Source organism: Strongylocentrotus purpuratus, unplaced genomic scaffold (assembly GCF_000002235.5).
Source record: "Strongylocentrotus purpuratus isolate Spur 01 unplaced genomic scaffold, Spur_5.0 spur5_contig_816, whole genome shotgun sequence".
Lineage (NCBI taxonomy): Eukaryota > Metazoa > Echinodermata > Echinoidea > Camarodonta > Strongylocentrotidae > Strongylocentrotus > Strongylocentrotus purpuratus.
Window position 1 is genome coordinate 2,491,647 of NW_022145520.1, and position 13,902 is coordinate 2,505,548.

At 39.8% G+C, this 13,902-nt stretch overlaps 1 protein-coding gene across 1 annotated transcript; it reads right to left on the reverse strand.

Annotated features, from left to right (window-relative positions):
• Positions 1–5,258: 5,258 nt before the first annotated feature.
• LOC115921557 (caspase-7-like) lies at positions 5,259–10,889 on the reverse strand. Its single transcript, XM_030979101.1, has 5 exons — positions 10,866–10,889; positions 10,455–10,671; positions 9,623–9,859; positions 5,888–5,997; positions 5,259–5,505 (listed from the first exon to the last, which is right to left on the reverse strand). The coding sequence occupies exons 1-5, from the start codon at positions 10,887–10,889 to the stop codon at positions 5,386–5,388; spliced, it is 708 nt and encodes a 235-aa protein (XP_030834961.1). The 3' UTR covers positions 5,259–5,385.
• Between the last annotated feature and the right edge of the window lie 3,013 nt (positions 10,890–13,902).

Sequence of the window (13,902 nt, forward strand, 5' to 3'; positions counted from 1 at the left end):
CGGGCCGGGGAACGAAATGCGAGGGTCGTGGGAGAAGTGGCGTAATGAGCAAAAAACGTTTGGGGGCAGAAAACAATCCGCATCACCCCCTGCCCTCTTATATGTTACATGCAGGCCCGCAAAACGTTTTTCAATTTTATTTATTTATTTATTATTTTTTTTTTTGGGGGGGGGGGGGGAGCCACGGCCGGGGGGCTAAAGTATTTTCGATCTGGTACAGCAAAGCGACCGAAGCAAGTGGAGCGATGGAAGTGACTACCCCCTTACTGGTTTTTGAAGTTCTTGTATTACAAAATTACATTCCTTAGCAAAACCATAGTATAAACACAAGGAATATAATTTTGTCACAATTCACTTTTCTACAATATTTACTTGAACACTTTGAAAGATATATTATGGGAGGGAACGTAGCTACCGAGCAAGAAGATGATTCCATTTCTATTTGTCCAAACGCTGCACTCTTGGACCCTCCAGAGCCTAAAAGTTTATTGCAGTCTTTGCTCTACACTTTCTGTTTGCACTTTTTCAAATTTTCCGGGGGGACAATCCGTCCCTCCCGGGATGCCCGCCCCTGGCAATTATTAGCCCTTTTTACCCGGTCTGGACCTTAATTAGGGCTAGAAAAAATACCCCAGTAAACGCGTATACCGGCGCGTACAGCAGGATTTTGAACCATTTAAAAAGGTACCCTTTTTCTTGAAAATGGCCCACAATGGACGTTTTTGAACCCCTTAATGATGCACCGCGCGGACCGCGTCCAATCTCAAAAACACCCCTTTACCGGTATACGCATTTTTTTGGTCACGCATGCTTACATCATTTATATTTGACTGAGACCCCGGGGGTAATACCTACACAAATAAATGTACCCCCTTCTCAAGTTAATCACTACATGTACATGAAAAACACAACAGCGTTTATATTAGTTTTTCACTAATTTAGAAAGTTGCGTTTAGATTAAAGATATTGTCCCTTTTGCAGCCAACATCAAATTCTGTAGAACTTTGCAGGAATTATGAACATGTCACGTACATGTATGTCCCGCCTATCTGTGAAATTTAAACGTTAGCAGTTCATCATGAGTGCCCAGTTAGTTAGGGACTAGTTGAAAACAAATGGTACTGGCCCTGTATACCGGTTGATTCCAGTTAATTAAGTGAACTGGTTTCAATATGGAAATTGATATAGTGGAATCAACTGGTAATGGTACCAGTTGGAATACCAGTATACCAATTTCCATATTGGAAACAATGCTAACCAGTTGAAAAACCAGTAGGGACGACCCCCCCCTAAACAAATTGAGAGGGGACGTGTCCTCCCCCCCCCCCCCTCCCCCGGGATCGCCCCTGCCAGGCTCCTAATTACTTGGAGGAGAGGAGCAATGTAGATTGATTGATTGATTGATTGATTTTTATTCGACAAGCTTCCAATATACAACAATATACAATAATAACAGATCAAAAATAAGTCAGCTTGAACAGGATAACCCACGAAAGCTCGAGAGCTTATTTCCAGTGGGGTCCCTTACAGACATGTATACAATTAATAAATTAAAATAGTAATATTTACAGACAGATAAGAAAATTAAAAGAACTACTTATTAAAGATAATAATAACAACATTAAACTGATGATAGAAATGATATTAAGTACAAGAAGAAAAAGAAGAAGGAGAAGAAGAAAAAGAGGAGAAGGAAGAAGAGGAAAATAATGATGAATTTGTAGAATTTCTATAACGTACGAAAACATAAGTATATACAACATGAAAAGATAAAATGCCTCGCTCAAGGACGTTGAGTTAGTCAACTAGTTGATGATTGTCAACATCTCATTGCCGTTATAATCACGATTCTTTAGCTCAATGGAAAAAACAAACTTTATTCCATTGTCATCTCTTCCTTTCTTTCCCTTTCCTTTATACTTCTTCCTAAATTCCTCTAATTAAAGCGCCCCATAAGTGGATTCTTTTGATGAAAGAATATATCAACAACCTTTTCAGTCAATCAAACACAAGGTGTTACTGAAAGCCTTAATTTGTGGATTCATACTCCTCATGGAAACCAACAGAGAACATCTATTCAAAATCATGTTATCTAATTTTAAATTTTTGAAGACAATGACTTGATTTAATTTCTTTGGATAATTTTTTTTAAATAATTACAGTTATTTGGAACAAGGAGAATGCCACTAGCTGCTCCAGAAAAGAGTGGACCTTGTACTGGTACCATTCAATTTTTTTTTTTTTTTTTTTAAACATGATTTTTTTTTTTTAAATTGTGGTAATGGGTGACCCCAAAAAGCTGACATTGATATTGATATTGTTCAGCCAAATTTTGGGACACACAAAAAAAAAAAAAAAAAAAGTGCTCTTACCCCCCCCCCCCCCCCCCATTATTCAGCGGCTGGCTGAGTTGTTGCGAAATTTTCAGGAATACGGGCAAAGAGAAAGAAAGAAAAAAAAGCACAGGAAAACAAGTTCTTCCTCATAATTCTTTTTGATGTAAAATATTACAGTTCAAAATTAAGCTTAAAAACAGTGTGGATGCAGATTACATGATGTAAAATAAATGATATTGTTGTATGCCCTACTGAAAGGCAAATTCTGAAAGAAATAAATCAAGAATGACCTTCGATGGTGCACAATATATATCTATAGTCAAAGGCATAATTAATACATTCAATGTAATTAATCTAAAATGCAACTGAAAAAATTACCTTTTTTACAAGAAAATGTCTCTTTTTTAAAGAACAAAATTGGAATCTCAAACATTAAACCACTGGTACGTCAATGTTTACGAAATCTTACAAAGCAACACAAAATAACTCTTTATAAGCCTTTATTGCATGTTGAAGAACCTAAAAAGGCCACCTGTCTACAGTGGCCACATTTTGTGCTTTGTTTGGTAGCCTTAACAGAGGGGGTTGACTGAACATGTATACATTGATTGAAGCCAACTGAACATTGCAAAAGATATGGGCCCTGTATCATAAAACTTGTTCTCAATTACAAATGCTTTAATTCCATGACAAGTTTGCTCTCAGCCAATCAAATGCAACGATTTCAGTCGATTATAACTGTTATAACTGATTATAATTATTTAATTACAAGTTTCACGAAACGGGGCCTTTTCTACGATGGCTCTGCCATCTTGTAAATGAGCTGAATTACAAATGTAGCAGTACATGTAGGCCTACATGACTGTATATAGGGTCCTAATATTTCTAAATATTAGTTTCTTTACCAAGATAACATATAGTCTGTTTAGAGCCAGAAAGGCGTTAACGTCAAACCTCTTGACAAAGACCCGAGGCCTGAGTCCATGTGGCTATTAAAGAGAACACCGTTCCTCTCATCAGGGGCTCACTCAAGACGCAAGGTTGTTAACCGCTTGAAAGAAACCTCCACGACAGTATAAAATAAGATGGGTAGACGTAATTCGCTTCACAATGCTGCATTCATGATCGACACACAGATAAGAGAGTACATGACTTGTGCAATGTTTACGCCCACAGAACTGCCTCTTAAAGGGATAGTTGAGTTCTGTTGCAGAGGCGGCGCTACACAAAATAATTGTTTGTGAGATAATACAAAACTGAGTGTCAAATTTGAAAGAACATTCGATTTCAATGACAAAATCATCTTTGTTTGATCAAAATGGGTTCAGAGACGACTGAAATATCCATAAATATAACGATTTCTACCACCACAAATATTAGATAATTTGAAAAAGCCGTTGAAAAAACGAAATAGCGCCTTTTACGTCGTATTTCAGCCAATGCCGATGTTGGCTTTTTGTTGGCATTTTCGTGTTGGTTTTATTACGCACAACTAGCCGGCCCATGTATTGTTATTTTTAATTAAATAATTAATAAACGGTCACCGGCCGTATTTTTTGGAAAGTGGAGCTGAATTGGTATGATCGTATTAGCAAAATTTCACACATTTTGGGGTCTAAAATTACCTTCATAGCAATTCGGGGTTCTAAAAGAGCACTAGAAATGTCATAGATAAGAATAAGAACAATAACCATGCAGTTTGGGATTTGGGGGGGGGGCAAACGTTCCAGGGGGCTCACCTTCCAGGGGCAGTGGCGTAACGAGCAAAAACGTACGGAAGCCCCGGCAGGGGAGTCAAGGGGCTGAGCCCCCGGAAACTCAGGGTTTTTAGGAATTCAATTACGGTCAGATAAGCATATTTAGATATCTTATTTGTAACACTGTTAGGTCACTAATTGGCAGAGAGTCCAGGGGGCAGAGCCCCCGGAAGCTCATGGGTTTTATGTATATAATTACGGTTAAACGTCCTCTTTAAGGCCATTGATGTGGTCCACGGAACAGAGCCCCCGGAAGCTCAGGGGTTTTAGGTATATACGGTCAGATGAGCACCCAGGGGCCCGCCTTTGGGCCCTTGGTGGGGGTCCAGGGGGCAGAGCCCATGGAAGCTCAGGGGTTTTAGGTATTTGATTACGGTCAGACGAGCATCCAGTGGCCCGCATTGGAGCCCTTGGTGGGGTCTAGGGGGGCAGAGCCACCGGAAGCACGGGGGTTTTAGGTATTTAACTACGGTCAGATGAGCATATTTTGATACCTTATTTGTGACATTGGCAGGTCACCTATTTTTTCTCTTTCTCTTTCCTTCTTTTCCTCTGTTTTTCCAAAAGTGAGGGGGGCTAGAGCCCCAGCCGTTTCTTCAGGCCCTGACATGAAGGGTTCTTAATAAGCATATTTTTCGCCCGACTGTAAATTTGGGAATTTATAATTTTCCAACAAAACGCATAAAAAGGTACGACTTACCAAAAACTTGAGAAAAAAATACCGGAAAATCATGTCATTTCAGCAACTTTAAATAACTGGTATCAAATGAGAAATACCCCCCCCCCCCCATCAGTACGCCAGCGTTCAGGGGCTGATGTCTTCTCACCCCTATATAACAAAAACACACACGCTTTCCCATCCTCTCAAAATATTTCCACGATATGCGCGTATCGCTATTTTAAAAACCTCCATTGATAAATATAGGTGGCATGCGGGATGTTTAGGAAATTTAATTCCTGTTAACTTTCCTTTTCTTTGAATGGAATTTATATGTGATTAAATTCAGGTTTTTATTATTGTTATGTTCATTTTGGTTGAAAATACAAACCATCTTCACTCCTTTACTGCTTTGCCCCCCCCCCGCCACTTTTTTGATTGGGGGGGGGGGGGGGGGGGGAGGGGGCAAGTGCCGCCTACCTCCCACTTCCGGCGCCTATGACCATGCACTTTGAAGGCATGTGGTCTGAAAACAGAACTCAATTATCCCTTTAATTGTCATTCATTTAATAAACAGGATGTTTCGCCACGACAGTTTTTGAGGCGGCCTATCGTGCCTCGTTTGAAAAGGGATTTAATCATAATGTCCTGGGAAGAAGTAGAGCTTCTTTGTAAGCATGGTGACGGGGGCTGGCATCTGCTTATGCCTGCCGGCCGAGGAAGACTCGAAAGCTCTTGCTACTTTGCCATTGACCTGCATGGATGAAAGAAGAATTGAAGCACAATTACTATGTACCTATCTGATACGAAGTATCATGGAAGTAAATCTAAAAGATACATAACTCCACCATCTTCCAGGAGAACCGCCCTAGAAGGAAAGCTAATAATCATAAATTTTCTTTATCCACTCACTCACCAAGGCGTGAAGGAAAGCGTCGGCATTTATCACATAGGCCATTGATTCTCAGTTATATTTTTTGTATGGGATGGGCTTACACAGTGTAGTGCTAATTCATATTGTACTCGTTAAAGAAGTTTTCTTTGCGGTATTAGTAAGTCTGTGAAATGGGACAAAGAGCATCCATTTTCATCAAGATTATTGCTCTTAACACTGAAATTGGAAAACAAATAATTACCATGGTGATCATCGAAAGAAGATCTTCATCTCTCGCATGCTGTATGATAGTTTCTGTCAAAGCTTGGATAAACCAGCTCCCTCTCTCTGAGTTCCTCCACGACACGAATCCTGTTTAAAAAAGCATGTCAATATGTCAATATAACTGAATGGTTTGATGTCATAACTGGGGTGAGACAAGGCTGCCGTCTCTCTCCAAGTCTCTTCAACCCAGGCGCGTACGCAGGGGGGTGTTTGGGGGGTTAACCCCCCCTTTGATATTTTTATGTGTATAAACTCCCCTTAAAAAACCAAACCCCCCCCCCCCCCCCTTTGGGTTTTTTTTCCTCTTTTTTTAATTTTTTTTAATAATAATAAAAAATATAAAAAAATAAATAAAAAAAAAAAAAAAAATTATTCCCATGGCTGACCTAAAAAAGGTGACCTTACCCCCCCCCCCAACGGCGCAAAATGTCAAATTTTCAAATTTCGAGACCAAAAAAAAAAAAAAGTGTCCTCTTACCCCCCCCCCCCCCCCCCCCCCCCCCCCCCCCCCCCCCCCCCCCCCCCCCCCCCCCCCCGCTTATTCAGCGGCTGGCTGAGTCGATGCGATATTTTCGGCCCGATTTAAACATGTTAACCCCCCCCCCCTTGAAAAAATCCTGCGTACGCGCCTGCTTCAACCTATATTCCTGCAATATGTGATGAAGAACATCTAACAAAAATAGTGGAATACAGATGCGTGACATGCGTATTAACAACATCAGATATAATATGCAGATGACACGCACCCTTATGAAAATCGTTTTTAAACACCTCCAAATCTCAACAAATGAACTGGAGAAGGCATGTAGAGGGTGGGGAATGAAAATTAATGCTACAAAATGCAAAGTCATGACAGAGGATCAACACTATATTTTACTTAACAACACCAACATTGAGAAGTGGATAAATTTGTTCTTTTTCTCGGCAGCACAGTTCCTTCCATAGAAGATGACGTGAAGAGACGAACAAGACTGGCTTCTTGGGCATTCGGAAGGCTGAAAAGTGCCATCTGGTCCAATCAAGATATTTATAGGAGACTAAAATTCAGGATCTGCATAGCCCTTATATTATTGCCACATACGGAGCAGAATCCTGGACTCTCCGCAGGGGCGGCGATTTCTTTTCATTACCGGGGGGACGAAATGTGAGGAACCAGTGGCGTAATGAGCAAAATCGTTTTTTTTTTTTTGGGGGGGGGGGGGGCAGAAGAAAAAAATCCGCATCACCACCACTCTTATAAATTATGTAACATGCATGCCCTGCGGAATGTTTTTCAAAGTGTGGGGGGGGGGCTAAAGTATTAATAATCAGGTAGAGCGTAGCCCCCTAAAGCTCAGAGGTTTTAGGCATTAAATTACGGCCAGACAAGCATCCAAGGGCCCGCCTTAGGGCCCCTGGTGGGGTCCAGGGGTCGGGGTCCCCGCAAGCTCAGGGGTTTTAGGTATTTAATTACGGTCAGACGAGCATATTTTGGTACCTCATTTGTTACACTGGCAGGTCACTATTCCTTCTTTCTTTCTTTCTATTTCTCTTCAACATATTTTTTCAAAACGGCGAGGGGTCCCCCAGTTGAAACCAATCGGAGCAAAACCAGTTGCCAACTGGTTTCAATAGGGAAATTGGAACAACTGGTTCCAATTGAAACCAGTTGAAACCAATTGCCAACTGGTTCCAATTGAAACCAGTTGAAACCAGTTGAAACCAATTGCCAACTGGAACCAGTTGCCCAATTGCCAACTGGAACCAGTTGCCTAATTGGTTTCAACTGGAACCAGTTGTTCCAATTTCCCTATTGAAACCAGTTGGCTTCAACTGGTTTCAACTGGTTTCAATTGGTTTCAATTGGATCCAATTGAAACTTACAGTTGGCATAAACTTAATTAGTTATAAGTTAATTAGCTCTTGCACTAATTATCGCTCATGTCAACACAGAAACATTGTTATATGTGTCTACATTAAGTACAATGTAAAGGGCATAATAATATGCAGACCATATAATATACTTAACAAGTGTGTGTGTGTATTGGGTTTTTACAGACGTGTATCAATCAGATATGATTATTTACGTCTGGGACCGACCTTTAAACGTCACCATCCGAAAGACGTGACTCAGTTTCGAACCTGCGTCCTCGGCTGAATCAGTTTGTAACTTCCACTTTATAGCTGGATTACAGGCGCACGCTGTAGGCGTTGTGGCGTGCGCCTGTAATCCAGCTAACAGTGGAAGTTACAAACTGATTCAGCCGAGGACGCAGGTTCGAAACTGAGTCACGTCTTTCGGATGGTGACGTTAAAGGTCGGTCCCCAGACGTAAATAATCATATCTGATTGATACACGTCTGTAAAAACCAAATACACACACACACACGCCACAACGCCTAGGAAGGCATTGCCATTATATATGTTTGTATTTGATGTATTTTGTACATGGTTTGTGTTTTACTAATCAACTTTTAATCTGTGTAATTACAAAAATATGTTACTAATGAACATGCTTATCATTGCTAATTAATCTTTATATTTATCTAAAACAAATGCATTACTTGCAAATGAAAATTAATTAATAAGTACATTGTAAATCAAAATAAATTACATAAAACATTGATCTGCACACAAGCATATAATATGCAAATTAACTGGTTTCAATTGGATCCAGTTGGGTAACTGGAAATATTTCCAATTGGAACCAATTGGGTAACTGGAAATGAATTCTAACTGGAACCAGTTGGGTAACTGGAAATTACTTCCAACTGGAAATGAATGCTAACTGGAACCAATTGGGTAACTGGAAATGAATTCTAACTGGAACCAGTTGGGTAACTGGAAATGACTTCTAACTGGAAATGAATGCTAACTGGAACCAGTTGGGTAACTGAAAATGAATTCTAACTGGAACCAGTTGGGTAACTGGAAATAAATTCTAACTGGGACCAGTTGGGTAACTGGAAATGACTTCTAACTGGAACCAGTTGGGTAACTGGAAATGACTTCTAACTGGAACCAGTTGGGTAATTGGAAATGACTTCTAACTGGAACCAATTGGGTAATTGGAAATGAATTCTAACTGGAACCAGTTGGGTAACTGGAAATGACTTCTAACTGGACATGAATGCTAACTGGAACCAGTTGGGTAACTGGAAATGACTTCTAACTGGAACCAATTGAGTAACTGGAAAAATTACCTTACTGGTTCCAGTTGCACTTCTTATTGGTTTGAACTGGAAATGAGTACCCATAACAATATTTTCCAGTTCGGCAATTGGTTTCAACTGGAAATTTTCTATTCCAATTGAAACCAATTGAAACCAATTGAAACCAATTGAAACCAGTTGAAACCAATTGAAACCAGTTGGAGATTTCAACTGGTTTCAATTGGATTTTGATCCTGGGCTAGCGGCTTCGATTTATGACCTAAATCGCTCGACGGCAAACGCTAGATTGCCCGGATAGCGACCGCCCGGGCACCGAGCGTACTTTGGGCGGCGAGTGAAAGTGAGCAGGCACATGCCCGAATTTTAACTCCGCGCTTAAACTTCAGCAGCTTCAGCTTTCTATGGGGATTTCTTTTGCACGGTAGGCATGCAGTGGTATACAGGAAAGAACTATGTACGGTCATGTGTTGTCATTTTGCCCAATTACATTGCCTACATTCATTTTAGATCCTGCTTTCATAGAACTCATTATTAATTTTATAATATCCCCCAAATCTCACCTGGCACAGTTGCATATGCAAGGAGCATGTCGCTTTGACTGGGCACCTTACTACGACAGGATGCAAAGCTATCGGTGAAATCTAAATCCATTTTAAGCATCTTGTTGACCAGCTGATCGTCATCCTGTTCATCGACCTGAGGCTTTTCCTGATCCTTGGCCCGAGCTTCACCTGCGGCTTTATCAGTTGGGGGTACAGCAGTACCGTCTGTTGCTTCTACTCCACCGTCGAATCTCTCTGACATTGGCACAAAATAAGAGTTCAAAAATGTATCTTACGTAAGTGGCCTCGACCTGCTAGGGATACAAGTTGATTTCGCCCAATGAGCCTGAAAAGAGACTTTATTGAGTCCCAAATATGCCATACAATATACAAGATTTTTTTCTGACTTGTTTTGCAATTTACAGATCGATCAATCGATCTTATTTACTGGGTGTAAGCCACAAATATGTTTAAACTATTGAAATTTCTCCCAGGAAGCATTACATTCAGGCGCGTACGCAGGGGGGGGGGGGGGGGGGGGGGGGGGGTTACCCCCCCCCCTTGAGTTTTTTTATGTGTATAATTTTCAGGAACCCCCCCCCCCCTTTTTGCCTTTTATTTTATTTTTTTAATTTTTATAATTTAGCCCCTCAGCGGCTGGCTGAGTCGTTGCGAAATTTTTGGGTGGGACCAAAAAAAAGAAGATATGACAGCACCTAGCCTAGCAAAGGCAGATGCTGAAGACCAGAAGGCGTGGAGAAGGGCCACATGGGAAATGAAACGTCCAACCCAACAACATAGGAACAAACGGACACTAAAAGATGACAATGGTGATGTAAGTGTGACTTACCCCCTCGACATGCTTGTAAGAAGAAGAGCTTGGGCTTTCCATTCAAAGTCGGGCATCGATCAGAACCAAAGGGACCAACTATGTCCTCTATCTTCACCAGACGCTCGTCCGTGCCATAAATGGAGCCCTCTTCCCCATGGGTGAGTATGGCGAAAATGAAGCAGTCGAACTGGGAGTGGTTGTGTCTCCTTACTTGGTCAATCTTCTGCTGGATATTCTACAAATTTTGATGAAATATTAAGAATAATTACACCTTTTGTCCCTGAACCACAATGGAACTACACATGAATTTTGACATGCTAAAACAAGGGTAGGGGGGGGGGGGGGGGGGGGGTCTGTAGGAGGGGAGGTATTCCTTACATCTGCATTACAAACTACTGTTGTACCAAGGACCTACTGGTTGTACCATACATGCTCTGCTGACAAGTGATCCATGTTCAATATCATTCTACATTAACCAAACACTCAAGGTCAAAAGACACAGTGGAATTATCAAATATTTTGACAAGTTCTTATGAAAAATATAGTATCAACATAGATTTCAACAGAAGGCCATGTTGATGATGCTCTTAAGAATCGCACACGTGCTCACCCTTCCTGTGAGATCATTGTGTACAACTACATTGAAGCCAAGCTGGTTGAAGACATTCTCTAAGTTGCGACAGTCTACGTCCGTTCCTGTCCTCTCCTTCATGGTGTTGAAGTTTTTGTTGTTGATAATGAGAGCTATACCTCTAGGTCTAGATTTCATTTTGTAGACCTATGGGAGAAAACATTCAATACGTTCAATACACTGGTAAATGTAATGAACTGATTACATTTGAGATCTTGTTGACAATTTGGCATGTTATTATTTAGAGATAATTAGAGTTCTGGTCATGCAATAGCATTATGAAAGAAACTGCCTGGAAGTGATATGAAAAAAGTTGATGATGCATAGTGTAAAAAGAATATGTGTACATGAGGTTTTGGAATCAACATAATGATAAGAAATTGACTCATCCTTGCTTAAAGTCACTTGCACTGTACATGTTAATGTGCACGTGGAACTACAACAACAGGTAGAAAAGGTGGAGGGGAAAAAAGAGGGAAAGGGAAAGAAAAGAAAAAAAGAAAAGGAAGAAAAGAAAGAGAAGAGAAGAGAAGAAAGAGAAAAAAAGAGGGAGGAGAGGAAAGGAAAAGAAAGAAAGAAAGAAAGAAAGAAAAGGAGAAAAGGAAAAATAGAAAGAAACAAAAGCAATGGTGGGTGAAAGAGAGGAGAGAGAGGGGAGGTAAGAGCCTGAGAGAGGAGGGTGGGAGTAAGAGAGAGAGAGGAGGTTTGTTGGGTGGAGTCGTCTCGTCCAGGTAGCAAGGAAGACATACATAAATATGTTGCTGTGTCGGGTCAGCTGTGTCGGTATTCTTGCTCGATCCTCGTGTACTATATCAATACAGAAGCTTGAAGTCGATTAGATGTATAATGTCGGTCGGCCGACAAGTTTTTTTTCCATACGAAATGTGACTTTTTATCCGCTGTGACGACTTCGAGACAGACTTCAAGTATAATACTTGTTTTTTCTGGAAGTTTCACTTTCCTATAATATCAGTTAAAGAAATCAGAGGTTTAACATTTTCGGGTAAAACTAAATTCAAACAATGATTAAGAATCAAGAACGGTACAATGAATCATTCTCTTTCTCTAATATTTTAATGAAACGCCAAAGCTTCCGCGCTTCGCGCGGTTGGGGGAAACTTCTTTCAGACAAGGGTTAAGAGTCGAGAACGGTACAACGAATCGTCTTCTTTCTCTAGTAATCTAATGAAACGTCAAAGCTTCAGAGTTTCGCGCGGGAGGGGGGGGGGGAACTGAATTCAGACAAGGATTAAGAGTCGTAAACAGTACAACGAATCGTCTTCTTTGTGTAATAATTAAATGAAACGTCAAAGCTTCTGCGCCGCGGGAGAAGGAAACTAAATTCAGACGAGGATTAAAGGGGAAGTCCACCCTGAAATTAAGTTAGTTTTAATAGGAGTAGAAAAATGAGAGAAACAAGTCAGTGAAAGTTTGAGCAAATTCCGATTAAAAATAAGGAAGTTAGGATTTTTGAAGTTGTGATCAATCAAACACAAATTGGCAACTCTATGACGTATCATGCGAGCTCAACTTCCATTTGCTCAGTACTAAAAAAATCTAAAATTTTCATTTTCCCTCAAGAAAAATTTCAACCATACATGCACCCTAAATATAATAATTGCAAATATGTTTCTATACTCCCCCTGCAAGGAACAAATATATATTCCGTCATCAATAACGAAGAAAACATGATTTTATGGAATATTATGCACAAAGCAAATGAAGGAGAGCTCGTATAATAAGTCACAGAGTTGCCAATTTGTACAACTTCAATAATTCATAACTTTCTTATTTTCATTCAGAATTTGCTCAAACTTTCACTCACCTGATTTTCTTATTATTCTGCCTCTATCGAAACAAACTTATTTTGGGGGTGGACTTTCCCTTTAAGAGTAAAGAACGGTACAACGAATCGTCTTCTTTCTCTAATAATTTAATGAAACGTCTTTGTGAATATATAATAAATGATGCATAATATGATTTAATATATATATAATATGTTATGTATTTTGGGGGTATTTTTGTAGCGAAGTAAACGTGCTGTTAGCACTGGCAATATCTTACAGTTCACAGTTTTACTTAGGCTTTTGTCGTTGTTGGAATCTTGCCTTCAAGTTTACCGTGACTTTTGACTTTTGTCTTTTGTGTGTGTCGTTTGCTGAGAAGAACATTTCTTATATAACTTGTAAGATATTCTTTTTTTGTACTGTCTTAGTTGTAAAATATCTTTACGTTTCTGTGATACATATGTAAGGACAATGATTAGGGAGAATTCCATCCACTTACAAGATCACTATCCACCATAGTTTGTGGATACGAGCCTGAGGCATCCATTTGAGTTGAGCTGTAGTCACCACTGCTACCTCTGGCAGGCCAAACTAAATAAAGATCAAAATAATAACATGATCAATAATAGGCAAAGTTCATTGTGTATGGTTATTCGTCCTCCCATATGGGTGTGTTTATTGTTGTTTAAAGCGTTCCATGTCCTACATGGTACAGAAAAATGTGAAGCCTGTTTGAACCGCAAGGAAAAAATAAGTAAAAACTTTCTTTTATTATGCAGTTTACTAGTTAAAAACCGACCAAAGCGCACTATATCAAATATTATGTGGGAGAAGAAGAAGAAGGAGATGAAGTATGAGAAAAAGAAGGAGAAGAAAAAGAAGTAGAAGAAATAGTAGTAGAAGAAGAAGAGGAAGAAAAAGAAGAGATTTTGATATGCCTAATACAAGAAAAATGGTTGAATAATCTTGTTAACAGTGTTCTTATCTAATCATTTATTCTTGTTGTCAAATTTATGTATAAATCAATCCAGAACTTTAAAGTTTTAAT